The 14749-nt window shown below is 39.6% G+C and overlaps 1 protein-coding gene across 1 annotated transcript; it reads right to left on the reverse strand.

Annotated features, from left to right (window-relative positions):
- Positions 1-2299: 2299 nt before the first annotated feature.
- Positions 2300-12363, reverse strand: LOC145437057 (cystatin-A2-like). Its single transcript, XM_080314232.1, has 3 exons — positions 12174-12363; positions 2754-2855; positions 2300-2693 (listed from the first exon to the last, which is right to left on the reverse strand). The coding sequence occupies exons 1-3, from the start codon at positions 12306-12308 to the stop codon at positions 2565-2567; spliced, it is 366 nt and encodes a 121-aa protein (XP_080170358.1). The 5' UTR covers positions 12309-12363; the 3' UTR covers positions 2300-2564.
- Between the last annotated feature and the right edge of the window lie 2386 nt (positions 12364-14749).

Raw genomic sequence — 14749 nt, forward strand, 5'->3', positions numbered from 1 at the left:
ACATAGAAATTTCAAATCCGCTCATCTCTGCAGCTGGATGGATAGTTGTGTGCAGAAGATTTTAATCAGTGAGAGAAATGAGGACTTCAATCATGCTGGACTGACCCTCGTGATGATAGAGAAAAGCGTCGCGTCGAAACATTTCTCTGAAGATAGTGCTATTGGTTCGGTACCAACAGAGCTAATTATACCAGTAATGTATGAAGTCGTCTGACTGAGGCCTGCGGGCCCACCATGATAGGAAATATGCGAGCATAGAGGGCAAGAAAATCAAGCAAACGTGGAGGAAAGCCAATAATTGATACGAAAATTTTTGATTCCGTGATGACATTTGCCAATTCTGACGAAAGAGCGTAAAATATTGATCAATTGATTGTTGAAATGCTGTTCATAGTCAAGGCCCAAGACGGATGGGTGGAGCAGTTGCAGACGTGGACATTTTGAGTTGTTTTGCACATTCTCTTCAGCTATTTGTTAATGATGTGCTGAAGGCTCCAGGTGCACTGCCAGAAGAATATCAATAATAATATCAATATTTGGTGAAACCATCGAAGGAAAGATCCCCTGCAAGGGAGCGGTGGAACCGAAATGAAGAAAGATTTCCAATTCTTGCTGTGCCACTAACTATGGTACCAATTGTCAGACTGCTCACTGTGTTTAGTACTATTATATACATAATTTATGGAAGACCACAGAGGTTCAGTCCTTGGAGAAAGGGCCGAGAAATTGTGCTTCGTGAACTGTAATCTGCAACTGCTGGATTGGTGCTTTTGATATATTTTTACAGCCCCGAGATCATTTATTTCATGTTCAAGCATATCAATGGCTGTAAAGTTGTTGAAATAAATGCTCTGAGGTGTTTAATATGGGCCTTGAGCTAGATTCCATATCTTTTGAATATCGGCTGAATATATCGGGGTTATCGGTGGAGGTACTGGATATCGGTCTTATCGGTATCGGCTCAGAAATCCAATATCGGTCGGGCTCTAGATATGACGATAAGAGAGGCACGAAATATTTAACTGTCATAAAGGGGGCGTGTCTAAAAAAGTTTGAGAACCAGTGGGCTAAACTAAATCTTAATATTTCAAAAATGGATAAACAGCAAATAAACTTTTCTAAAACCTGTGCTGAACCATTTCCTACACCACGGTCAGAGTTTTCTTTTAATATCTCTGACCTGTACTGAGGCTTGCTGCAACAATTGCAAAAAAGAAATTCAAGTTTTCAACCAAGGCTTTATCAAACTTGATCACGCATTTTTAGAGATGCTATCCCAATTTTAGCCAAATTTACCAGGGCCAGAAAGAAATTTGAATATGTGAGCAAAGATCGGCTTATAGATCGGCGTTTCATCAAGCTTCAGGACATACAATGCGGACACCAGCATGTTACCTTTAAATGCGTTTTAGCAAAGGGCTTACTGTATTAAAATTGCCTATAGGCGAAAACATAATTTACTAATGTCTCAAATATTTTAACAATTCGGTTGATTTATTTTGCACCTGGTAATCTGATAAATTGTGCCTATAATTACGATGTTTGTATTTAAATGATGATTTGAATTGCAGCAACAAATTCATTATAGTAATGTCATATTATGACAAGTAGGCCTACTAGCTACTACATATTGCCTTACCATCGACGCCGGAACAGAAGTAGGCCTACCTATCAATTGATTCTTTATTTATTGCAGCGTTGATAGCATTCATCTTAAACTTTCCGCTTTTGTATTACTTCGAACAACCCATTATGAATGAGTTAAGACCGAGGTTATGAATGAGTTGCTACTAACTTTGCATAGCGGACGAATCTACCTATAAATCGGTTTATCCAGGTACAACACTGAAAGTTCTGATCTAAAATCACAACTGTGATCCGAACTAACTCATTTCCGTTTCCATTGTCTTGGATATTTAGCAACCAAAGCGTAGGCCCAAAGTTCGGGCTATTGAGCTAACAATGAAATCAGAAAATGTAGTAATAAGCCTTATGACTTACTCAATATCATGATTAAATATATTAAGAAAAAGGTTAATCAATTCGCTCTAGTAATTTGATTCATGACTGCAAATTTTTATCAATATTTGTATCGCGTTTCTCAATGCCTTCACGGGCCGCACAAAATGTTGCCGCGGGCCGCATTCGGCCCGCTGGTCGTAGTTTGCCCACCCCTATGGGCTACAGTGTGCATCGCGCTGGATATCGCTCGACAATCGATCCGTTTATGCTTTGATTTGGTCAGGCATGATAATGGCCACTGGCACGAATGCAGCAATAGAAATTGCAACAAAAAGAATGACAATACAAATATTTTAATGCAAATTGATACATTGATTTCTTGCTTTCTAAAACATGTTCCTACCTGCTAATAGCGAATAGGTATATTATATCAAATAATTTTGCATATCTACGACATTGCCTACCTGCGTGTAAGAAAGGTATATCTTAGCATTACTAGAACTGGAATCAAAGGAAATCGCCCATTCTGAGAGCACGTATAGGTAGGCCTATATATCATCAATGATACCAAATAATTATTTTCATAAAATGTATGATCATTTTTATATAAAGTATTGTATTTCGTCATGTTTCTTCACTCCGCTTTTGATCGACTCCAGTTCGGGCTTCAGATTTGCATCTAGTGGTTTGTATATCTTCAAATGGATAAATTCCCATTTGCCCGTTTTCACCTAAAAAACGCGTAGTATAAAGCGAGAATATATTTAATCTCTACCAGTTGAAGGAAATACCTTGACGTAATACATCATTCCACCGACGACTTGCTGTTTGTAAGACTTCGCCTTGAACATCGGATATGTTTCCGAGGATTTAAGTTGGGCTTCTGCTTTTAGCTAAATCATCAACATTTAGATGGATTAACGATATGTAGTCAGAGTCAGCTATAGGAAAGGTACAGAAGGTTATTAGTAAGTTTTTAGGCATGCGATCGACAAACTACAATATCAATCACGCAGAATATCACATTATATTAGGACTATAAGAGCTGTAAGTCAGTGTTGGGATGACTCGAGTCACCTCTTTCGTATCACTTGACTTGACTCGAGTCACTTTGCTAAAATGACTTGACTTAACTTGACTCGGCGTATCAGAAATGTGGATTGACTCGTGACTCGGAGCAAAATTCACGAGTCAATTTCGAGACATCAAGCAATCGATGTCGATAAAAAACCTTGTGTCTTGCATATGTTCGGATTGTACGCGAAACAATGGTGTAACCCGTGAGAGCGACCAATCATTCAATGATCGTGCGTTTTACTGAGCCTCCATTGAACTCCAACAAATAAATTGATCGCAAACGGAGTGACCTAAGCTTACAGGTTACGCTGTCGTAAAGTAGTAGCAAAATGTCTATTTCTGTTCTCTGTTCTTAACTTAACCAAACGTCTTGTTTTATTGAAATTGAATTCTGATGTAGCTTATCTAGTCCTCAACCATTAGCGCAGGCTGGAATTGTATGATATCAATTTGTAACTGGATAATTCGTTCTCTCTATTCTCTATTTTGGCTGGTAACTATAATCCGAGGCTATATGCTATTTCTTACGTAGTTTAGCATTTCTTCGTATTCGTGAGCAATAAAGCGCCTTCTTGCGTTTATATTTAACTCTATATTCGTTCATGAGTCCAGAATCAATGACCACTCAATCTGTATTTCTGACAGCTAGCAAAATGCAATGACGTAGCCATGCCTCATACTTCGAAAAGGCAACTTGATTTGAATTGTGACTTGACTCGTGACTTGACTTGACTTGACTCGACTTGACTCGAGTCACCTCCAAAAATCGAGTGACTTGACTTGACTCGAGTCACCTTCAAAAATCGATTGACTTGACTTGACTCGAGTCAAAATGTGCAATGACTCGAAATGACTCGTGACTCGAAGGTAGTGACTTGATCTCAACACTGCCGTAAGTGTCGTAGCAAAAGCGGTTGGACGGCCGATTATTCCGAATTCCGAATAAATGAATTGGGACTATAACGACAACTCACAGAGGAGGGCAGATTAGCGAGAGAAAACTTTTAATTATCTACTCTTGGCTAATTTAGTTTCCCGTATCTGCGGCAAGATGATATAATGGCAACACAAGGTGCGATCGAACTGTTCCTCACGACCTCAACAACACCATGTTTATTTGCAACAGTCCTGTCGACTCCTGGGGCGGGCAACTTTTCCGGCCGTCGGGCCTGATATGGGCAAATGAAGTATTTGGCGGGCCGGATTGAAGAATTGGTACACTCATCGCGTATTTATTTACCTTTACAAGGAATAAATCGTATTTATTGTAAACTTAAGATTAAAGCAAAGAAACTAAATGTAGTATTTAATGAATATATATTTTTACTTCAATAGATGTTGAAGTCATTCAGACTTCTGTAGTGGATCAAAGTTGTCAACAAGTTATTTGAACTCTGGCTGCAGGTCTGGCGTATAGAAACCCTCATAGTATAGACTACAGGAGAACATCAGTTATATTGGAATGCAGCCTGTTCTTGTTAATGTCCATCGGCGAAAATATTTACGATGTTAGACCCGAACAAAACAAGTACTTTCATGACCATCTTTCTCAGGTTGGCAAACTTAGATTCATTCTGTGACGTATAAAATTGTCAATTAAGGATGGTGTTAACGTGAGATTCACGTTCGCGTTCTCTGTGTAAACCTCGAAAATTTAGAGGTTCACGTTCACAAACGAACCTTGATAGGCTCTGCACTGTGAATCTTTTTCAAGTATTACAACTTTCCTGGTCATTATAACATCGTTGGTTGAAATTATTTGCATTTCAACTTCGGGCCAGTCTATGTATGGCGCTGGTAGCATAAAAAGATCAACACTAAACTAGTACGCACTTTGCCAATCTAAAAAAAAATACTTGCTTTGTTACAAAAGTTTGCTCGAAATATCCAGCTTTCTGTTTGTGAATATGAGTGACTCTCTGCTGTGAGCTTTGAACCGCAATCACACAACATCAAGAGTGAAATACGCTACATGTATTGTAGGTAGACAGCGAATGGTGCTTCAACCAATCATGAAATTGATAATAAGAATACGTCCTCGTCTAATGTAAAATATCTAACAGGCGTACGGGATCCGTCTTGATTTGATATGTTTATTGTATCATAACAACCAAATGCGTGCGATTGGGGTGTTGGCTACTGTATAACTTGTTAATGGGGTGAGAAAATATAAAAAGTATGGAAACCCGTTTTACACTGTGCTCAATATCAATGTAGCAATAGTCAGACGCCGAATACGTTGTCCGGTCTGGCCTAGACTGTTAAGGATTGAGGTATAATGGGCTTGAGTAGTCGCTAGCGTGTAAAATGTAAGCTACATTACTATATCACTTTATTGAAATGTAAAGTTGGAATTAGCAATATGACGTCACGTGACGTCATAGGTTCACGTTCGCGTTCACACAGAACGTTCAAAAAGGTTCGCGTTCACACGAATCTGAACCTTTCAGAGGTTCACTCCATATCTATTGTCAATGCTTTCAGATTAGAAACTATCTGCGGGCAGCGAGCCGTATGTTTCCCGTACCTGCCTTACATCAATTCAAGGTCATTGCGGTTGACTTGGCAAAATCAAATAGGCCTACTTGAGTGATTTGAAAATATGGTTGGCGGTACTAAACTTGAGTATTGCTTTCAGAACTACATTCATTGCAGTAAAGAATTTATTAACTCGAAGACTTTTCGTGTGCCCCTTATCGAGAGTTAACGGCACAATAATAAGCATACAGAGAGAGATTCAAACGAAAACCAAATGGGCAAAGTATGACGTAATAATACAATAATAAAAAAATTAACGCTAGGCAAAGTCAGCTGTAACGGTAGTCATAACAAGAAACGAAAGAAAATCAAATTATACAATAATACACGGAAGACAACACACAGGCAAATAGCGGTATATATTAATGGGAAATTTTGAGATTATATAGAAACTCGACATAAATCCGGATAAATCCGGATTGGTCAATTTTATTATAGTTGACTCCAAGACAGACAGATGGAAGACAGATCTGCATTTAGCAATCACAGTGAACATACTGTCATTGTAATCAATGTTCCCTCTAAGCTGCGCACGTGCGCAAATCCGCAGTGCTGAAACGATATCTGCGCACAGAAAATCTAGGCTGCGCACAAAAAATCCGAAGTGATGATTTTTTTCAGTCGTTGCGCACTGTTGTCCAAGGACCGCGCAGGCGCGCAGACTCGTGAAAAATTAGAGGGAACATAGCCAGGGAAAAATAGTGCTATCATTGAAGTCTGAAGCCGAGGTACAAGTGTTGCCCGCAAAGGTAGATATTGCGCTCCGTCAAGAAATGAGAATCTGCAATCAGGTGTGCCTCACGGACGAGATTTTTCTTTTAGTATGGTCTCGTACGCGAGAGCGATACTGATTTCATTTCAATAGCGCAATCTTTTCTGGGAATGGCGAAATAACATGGTTTAACAAAGTTATAAATAACAATGGGCTAGCTCGAAGTTAATCTGCGAGAAACTAACGAATATAGTCTTTTCCGCGTGGCATGAACATTGCCGAAAGATTTACTGTACAAGTACATGCCGTGAATTTTCGAAGTCATCACCTCCATCAGGCGCATCTGATAACGTATGGTGAGATAGGATAATATACAAGCCAAATTAACAAGGAAGTGCGATTCGTTCAACGTGAAATGGTTGTAGGAGCATGTGAAAACGGAAGAAAAAACTCGAAAATTAGGTTACAATTTTTCTTTTTCGAGCGAGAAAGGTCTGCTCTGCAAAATATGTCGAGAAACAAAATATGGAAAAGAATGACATACATTATCTTCGAAAAGCCACCGCACACGAACTGAAGCCAAATCACCCTCAAAATATGCACCACAGCACACGTGCGATATTCATTTTGTCGAGGTTTATCGCCATTGCGCGTGAATGCGTCTTAACCCTTTGCGACACCACAGAGTCGCACGTGTGTTATGGTGCATATCACGAAAATATTTCAGCTGAAGCCGAAACGTGGTGGCTTTCTGAAGAAAAGTGCCCTCAATGGCTTAACTTCAAGTCGAGACCACATCATGTTTAGAGCGTATAGTTCCCCTTCTTCACTCATAATATGTGATTATCTGGTGTCATGCAATAAAACTAAATGTAAATGCTGTACTTTGATCCTATCAATGGATGATGTGGCTGGAATGGATACACGCACCTCTGGGTTACGCACAGGATCATAACTGCCGCACCCCAAAAACCCCAATTGGGGGACCCGATCTCAAAGGGGAACCAAAATATTTCGTGAATAAATATGAATCATGGAGTTTTTTTTTGGAAATTTATGCAGCTTTTTCAAAGAAGAAATGACAATTTGAAACCGTGTACGTCTTAGTTTAGTACGTTTGGGCGATTTCAATATCTTCTGACACAGCAGATAGGAGGACACGAAATAGCATCATGTACCGAAGTCATTATACCCAGGACCGTAACTGCAACACCCCAAAACCTCCAATTGCGGGGTGGGCCCGAGCTCGAAGGGGGCCCAAAATTATTTTGGGAAGTAGCATAAATTATAGAGTATTTATTGAAAATTCATGCAACTATTTCGAAAGTTTTTCGCGCTAGGCGCGATTTCAAGTTGCCAAATGTCTTGAATTTCGAGTACCCTTCCCCCAAGAAAAAATATGCAAGAATTATAGAAATGGGCATGTCGGCATTGGCTATTACCGCGCCACAATTTACCAAGACATATAAAGTTTTAGGCCATGTAACATGTGACTCCAAGAAGTGGGCCAGGACGATCGCCAGCGAGAAAGCCTTGGCCGAAAACGACCGCCCTTATGTTGACCGAAAACTTCGTTATATATACAAAATACAAATAGGTTTAAATTAGAGGTCGACCGATATTGATTTTTACAGGCCGATACCGATACCGATATATCGGCCACTCACAAGGCCGATACCGATATCATAGGCCGATATTAATATGGACTAAGCATAGAACAATTTCACCAAAAATATTATATATTTGGCAAGATGGCACTTGTTCATGCCACAGAAAGCTGAACAACAAACGAGAAAACTGAAATTGAAAAGAATTATTCCTTAATTGTGCACATTCGATGAAATTTGGGATAACCCAAAGAGCAAAATATCATACAGAATTGCAGATCAGTTCAGAAAAGATAGATTGTAATGCAGGAAGCATAGTTTCTCTGCATGCTCACCCAGTTAAACTCGTCCTGCAAGGGAAAATCTGTCATATATCGCCCTTTGTGTCGTCGATTTCTTGAGATTGAAAACACGGAGCATTGGATTTCCGAAATTTTTGACTGTTTTTTAAATATAAAATATCGGCCGCGATATCGGCCTGCATAGGCCGATACCGATAATCGGGAAAGCTCTAAATTTCGGCCTCGATAATCGGCCATGTCGATAATCGGTCGACCTCTAGTTTAAATGTCCATAGGCGCCTAAATGACTGGCGCCGAATATTCCTTTCTTGGCAATCTGAACCTCGCAAGACAAATACCATCCCGCATGGAAAAATGATATGCCGCTGAAGAAATACCAATTTGAAATCGTGTGCGTCATATACTTTAGTAGCCTACGTTTGGGCGATTCTATATATTTTGATATAGCAGACAGTAGGTCAGTAAATAACATACGGAGTCATACCAAAGGGCCCTACATTTTTCAAGACACCTCACTCAACTCTACCGGTAAATCTGATTACGTGAGCAGAGAGGACATGAAATTAATAGCAATAGATATGCAATTCCCTAACTTTTTGACCGATTTTATCATGATTTATCGAAAATTTTGGCGCTTCACGCTGCCTCACTGCACGGTATACGGCTTATTTCGTGGCAAAAGCGAACAACGTGATTGGGTGTAGGTTTATCACCCTATGGTAGCCCAAGACCCACGTTTTTTTGGGGAACCTGACGAAGAGCTGTTTTGTTCCTGTCAACGGGTATACGCCCGAAGGTGTCTAATTATTATTGAGGCGGTTCATCATCATGTGGGGGGCCCAAGAACAACGTTTTTTTGGGGGGAGGGGGCTGACGAAGTGCTGTTACGGCCCTGGTTATACCAACGGGTACGCCCGAATATCTTTGATTACTATTTAGGGGTCCTACCTTTTCGAACACACCTCACTCGATCAGCTCCACCGGTAAATCTGATTACGTGAGCAGAGAGAGGATAAATATTGATAGCAATATATGTGCAATTTCCAATTATATTGACCGACTCAATCATCAATTATATAAATTTTTCGCGCCTCGCGCGTCTAGGCTACACACCCACTAAAGGGGCACCCAATGTAGGTGATAAGTTGCGGCAAAAAACATACGAGCAGAGGGGGGTCAGGGGGCGATGCCCCCCAGAAGTTCTGCTTATCACCATATGAGGGGCCTGGTTACGCACTGTTGTTCATTGGCCTGCGCAGTGAGTTGACGTGTTTGCGCAGAATCGTGAAAAATTAGAGGGAACATTGATTGTAATGACTGGCACACACCGGGTAGTTCATTAAATGTTGACCAATTGCAGAGTTGAACGCTGAGACCTGGTTATAGGAAGTAGAGTCAACCGCTTCTTTACACCGACGAAGAAGTGCAGATCGATCGATAGGTTTGTTTACTGACCTAATCGATTTAGGCACATGTTGGTTCACTTGTTCAGCCAACCTCAAAGATGTGCGACCCACATACCGACTATCACAGTGGCATTGAAATTTATATACAATATTACTTGTTTGTAAAGCAGGAAGCACATCCTTGCGAGTTTGAGGCATGAGCGGTCTAGTCATGAACACCACTCGGGTATTTAGCATAAAATAGCATGATTGCACTGATGACCGGATTTGATTAGAAAAGCCGACTGACACTGACCCAAGCCAAGGGAGATGTATGTATACAGGGCATTTGTCTGGTCCATGAATTCGCGGCTGTTTTAATTGCGACATTTTCTTTGTGATGGCAGATTCAATTACGTAGTCTGGATATCCATTGTCAATCAACATGGATTTGATTTTATCAATTTCCGCCACGAGCCGAACATCTGAGCATATCATTAGCGCACGGTGAACTAATGACGAAATCAAATTTAATTTTCGTTGTTTGGGGCAAAATGAGTCCCAGCGAATATAGTGACCGGTAAACGTTGGTTTCCTATATACTGAAGTAATGAAACCGAGTTTGCTCTTTTCCACCAATACGTCGAGAAAGGCGAGTGAGCCGTCAGACTCTTTTTCGATGGTGAAGTTTAGCGACTCGTGCAAGTTGTTCAGAGAAGCTAAGAAAACATTGCAATCGTCGATGATAGTTCTTGGATTATCCACCGATCTAGGAGAATCCCCGAATTATCGAAGAAAAACTCAAATAGCTCCGCTTCTACTGGTTGGAATTGAGTCAAATTTGTTTTGCATCGTCTTTGAAGGCAGCGCAACAATTTCATGGGGTTAACAGAAAAATCTGACAAAAATTTTTTTTTTGCATCTTTGGGTTAATTCAAAATTTTCAAACTGCACGAAATCAGCGATTATTGGTTGGAATGAATTAAAATTTGGTGTGCGTCGTTTTTTAAGGCAACCTAACGATTTAATCACGTAACCAGCAAGATTCAGGAAAAAAAGTTTTTTTTGAACAGCCCTATTGCTCGGTGTATCGTCTGAATTTCTTATTGGAGAATTCTCTCATCAACATTCATAACCTTCCATACCATCAAACTATATGTAAGGATTGCTAACTTTCTGGTTTCACTGTGTGCTATGACGATAAGGGGGCCCCGAAATATTCACTGTCATAAAGGGGGGCGTGTCTAAAAAGTTAGAGAACCAGTGGGCTAAACTAAATCTTAATATTCCAAAAAATGGATGGACAGCAAATAAACTGTTCTGAAACCTGTGCTGAACCATTTTCTACACCACGGCCAAAGTTCTTTTTTAAATCTCTGACCAGTATCGAGGCTTGTTGCAACAATAGCAAAAAAAATTCAAGTTTCCAACTAAGGCTTAATCAAACTTGATCACGCATTTGTAGATATTATCCCAATCTTACCTCCAATCTTGGCCAAATTTACTGGGGCCACAAACTTCTTGCACCCTAATGTTCATCAAATGCAATCTAACAGTTTCCGAGCAAGTGAAAATGTAAATGCGAATCAAAATATTGTAATTCCTAATTATCAGGAGGTTCTTTTCTTTTGCATTTATTTTAATTTAACGCACCTTATCGGTATCACCCTTATCGCTAACGCCTTACAAATTACATTTCCTTATCTTGACTCAGCTCTGAGTAGCCCAATCGTTTGATTACATTTCACTGACTGTCATGTAGACTATTCGCTGTTAGTCGCTCAAACCTCAAACATTTTTCTGTGCTTGTAGTTTTCAGTACTCCTGATTAGGAATAGTTCGAATACGTTCGATTTTTTTAAATTAAAGGGTACATATCAGGAATGAAACATGAATAGCTAGAGATTGTTGCTAATCTCGTCGCTACGGTTGTCAAAGAACACCTCTTTACTGAATCAATTACCTGTTTAAAAGTAATTGTAATTGTAATTATAATTGTAAATAATTACATATTTCACAGTAATTGTAATTTTAATTGTAATTTGATATTTTTAGCATCGAGTAATTGTAATTGTAATGTAATTGAAACATGCAAGGAAGTAATTGTAATTGTAATTGCAATTGAATTAAAATATTTTTATTGATCCAACTCTGCACTGTACAAGTGTACAGTTGTACAATGTACACTGTATAGTCATCTCAGATTCGCGTGATATGAATCATTCCGGCCCTAATTGCGGTGGTTGAGATTATCTGAGAATTGCAAATGGATACACATTGTTCATTATGACTCTGACGGTTGCCATACACACGCCGCGATAACAAACCACAAATTGTCGACACGAGTATAACGATTATTTATAGTAACGGTCACCAATCTCAGTCAATGAAATGAAGCAACAGTATAGAATTTCGGAAGGAGGAAAAGATACCAGAATTATCCTTTGTAGATGAGATGTATGCATTTCAGTGACACGTACCGAAAAAAAGTCGCACCTGTGGTACCATTAATACGGTATATTTCCAGTGATTTATACCATAAAATATAATTACAAATAAAACTCAATGTTCGCATTCACATTTTACCTACCTTCCTGACCATTTTCTTGAAGCTCCTGTCAGGCTTGTGCGATTCGCCGAGCCCACCGACACTTCCAAAGCCCACAGCATCTACCACCAAAAAACAGAGCAGGGAAAACAAGGAAATTTGCACCAACAACTTCATCTCAATATTACAAAACTATATCTGCTGTCTTTAAGAGAGCATAATATGCCGTTTAAACACATTATAGACGGAGGCTGCTTCTGTGAGTCGGAAGCGGGGCTGTTTGAAACATATGGTTGTGAGTTTTAAATCTATCTTGACTTATGGAACCAATCTAATTAAAGACATATTTCTAAGCTCGTCTAACTTCCCTGCAGCGACGAACATCTTCTACCAATGCATAGCCAGCTAGTCAGTTACATCTCAAACTGATGCATGTACCTAATCGAGATTTCCGTCACCTGCAACTTATATTGGCCGGTCCGTCTCTTGTACCATGGTGACACATTTTATGTCGTGTGAATGCGTGAGCATAAATAGCTTGACCAAGTTGTTATTCAAGGAATCAAATATTGACGACTGGTCATATGTGAACGATGGTCACTGTGCAAATACAGAGGTTTTAATGACCAGGCCAAAGTACAGCGTATTGAAAAACTAGTATTCGGCAACATCAGAGGACATAAAAAGTATATACACACAAGGTACTCAAGGATGCATGAGTCATGTACAGTTATTTATGTAATGTGTATCCAAGGGAATAGTAGTGAGGTGTGCTGTCGATCCGTCACAGATTCACTGCATAATGTCAGATAGTTCAGTTTGATGTAACAATCTGAACGTATCGTTATGCGATGACAGCGATTGCTTGTAATACAATTATTTCTCGTTTCGGCAGCCGGTGGTTCTTAAACATTCTAGAGCGCGATCCAACTATGAGTTTTAAGTTCCTTTCATATTGAATGGAATTCATTTCTCATTTTACTATCCTAGTTTTATGGGCATGCGTGGAATAGAGAAGGTGCAGACAAACAATTGCACGCAACGCAGTTCTATGAAACAGTACATAACAAAAAGTCATTGATTCAGCGAGGTTGATGACACATGAATTTATTCTCTCATAGTATTATTTATGCACGGCTATTTTTTATTGGCCTTTATGCTTATATCAATGATTCTCACCGTTTTCTATTCACGAGTTTCACCCATTTTCAACTCTTTGCAGGGAATTAATTTGTAAGCTCAGGGACCCCTGCATCATTGTAATTGAAATCAAGCACTGAACCCCATTTCCATGTATGATTCAACTTCACACACATTCATACACACACACGAACACACAAACACCCCCCCCCCCCCACACACACACATACACATACATACGCACACACACAAACAAACACGATCTTTCCGTAGGGAACTAAATCCGGTATCACACTATTCAAGAACTAGCCTTCATATAGTTAGGACGAACTGCGAACGTGAAACATATTTAATTCTTGATATTGGGTAGACGCACGGAAATCGTTAAGAGTATTCTTACTAAATATCACTGGGCATTCTTGGTATCGGTTCGGTAGACACATAAAGAGCAAATTCTTGTTTAAATTTAATGAATGAACTTAGTCAATAACATATGGTTTTGGTTAAATTACTATTTATCAATTGTTTACTTATCTCTCACCCTACATGACCAGATATACCGCTGATGATGTTGGTGTCTTCGAGATCTAGGGCACGTAATTATATATCCTAATGAAATTCTGTTCATTTGTACCCACTTTGCAGTGCGTGTCCCTTATTTGTTGCTGTATAGGTATAGTACCCTACACCCGGACACGCATAATTCACTCACAGGAGATCGCTGAAATCTCAACAGACTTCATTATCATATCACTTTTAAAAGCTACCATGCGGTAGAAGATCAGCTATTACGTCACATTTATGATGATATAACATGACCGTTGATGATTCGTGACTGCAAATTGTGATTTGGTGCGACCTTCTCGTAAAATTTCTCTATTTCGGATTGACTGAGTGATTAAATAAAAATGACTCGAGTTGAGTCAGGCCAAGCGTTTAAATCAGAGAAGGACTTGCGACTCAGAACGGTGACTTGGTATTTCTACGGACACAACAATCTATGAAACTGTCATGGGGAATAGTAATATATCAAAAGGTCGTAGCTTGCGTTGCGTAGGATACATAGCTATCTAATCAGGTCAGTTTAGCAACCATTGGTATTCTGTGACCCCGTGACATATAGTTGGTTACACGCTGGGTGTTGTTTTTTCTCTTTATCCATGTTATTATCGGTAGCAAGTAAGGTAGTAGTACGCTCCACAGCTGTAACACCAATGAATACTTCGCCGATTGGAGCTCCAGGGGTTCTTAACCAGGATCCGTAGACCCCATCGGGGTACGAAGCACCACATCAGGGTGTACGAGATGCATTGTGGAATTAGGCCTATATGCTGTGGAATATTTTCTTAGCCAATTTATTCAACTGGAAAATAGTCTTCGCGCTACGCGCGATTTTATGTGTATGGGATTTCTGATTTTAATATAGGTACCATCAGAGATGGTGTTCAAAATGGACAGAAGCTGCGAGAAATCATATT

The sequence above is a fragment of the Botryllus schlosseri genome, chromosome 4 (genome assembly GCF_051294905.1).
Source record: "Botryllus schlosseri isolate E-star chromosome 4, Bs_hap1, whole genome shotgun sequence".
In the NCBI taxonomy this organism is placed as follows: Eukaryota; Metazoa; Chordata; class Ascidiacea; order Stolidobranchia; family Styelidae; genus Botryllus; species Botryllus schlosseri.

Coding starts and splice junctions, on each gene's coding strand:
- LOC145437057 (XM_080314232.1), bottom strand. CDS start 12,308: ATGAAGTTGTTGGTGCAAATTTCCTTGTTTTCCCTGCTCTGTTTTTTG. Junction 2,856..12,173: donor TCAAGAAAATGGTCAGGAAG/GTAGGTAAAATG, acceptor TTGATGATTTAG/CTAAAAGCAGAAGCCCAACT. Junction 2,694..2,753: donor GAATGATGTATTACGTCAAG/GTATTTCCTTCA, acceptor CGCGTTTTTTAG/GTGAAAACGGGCAAATGGGA.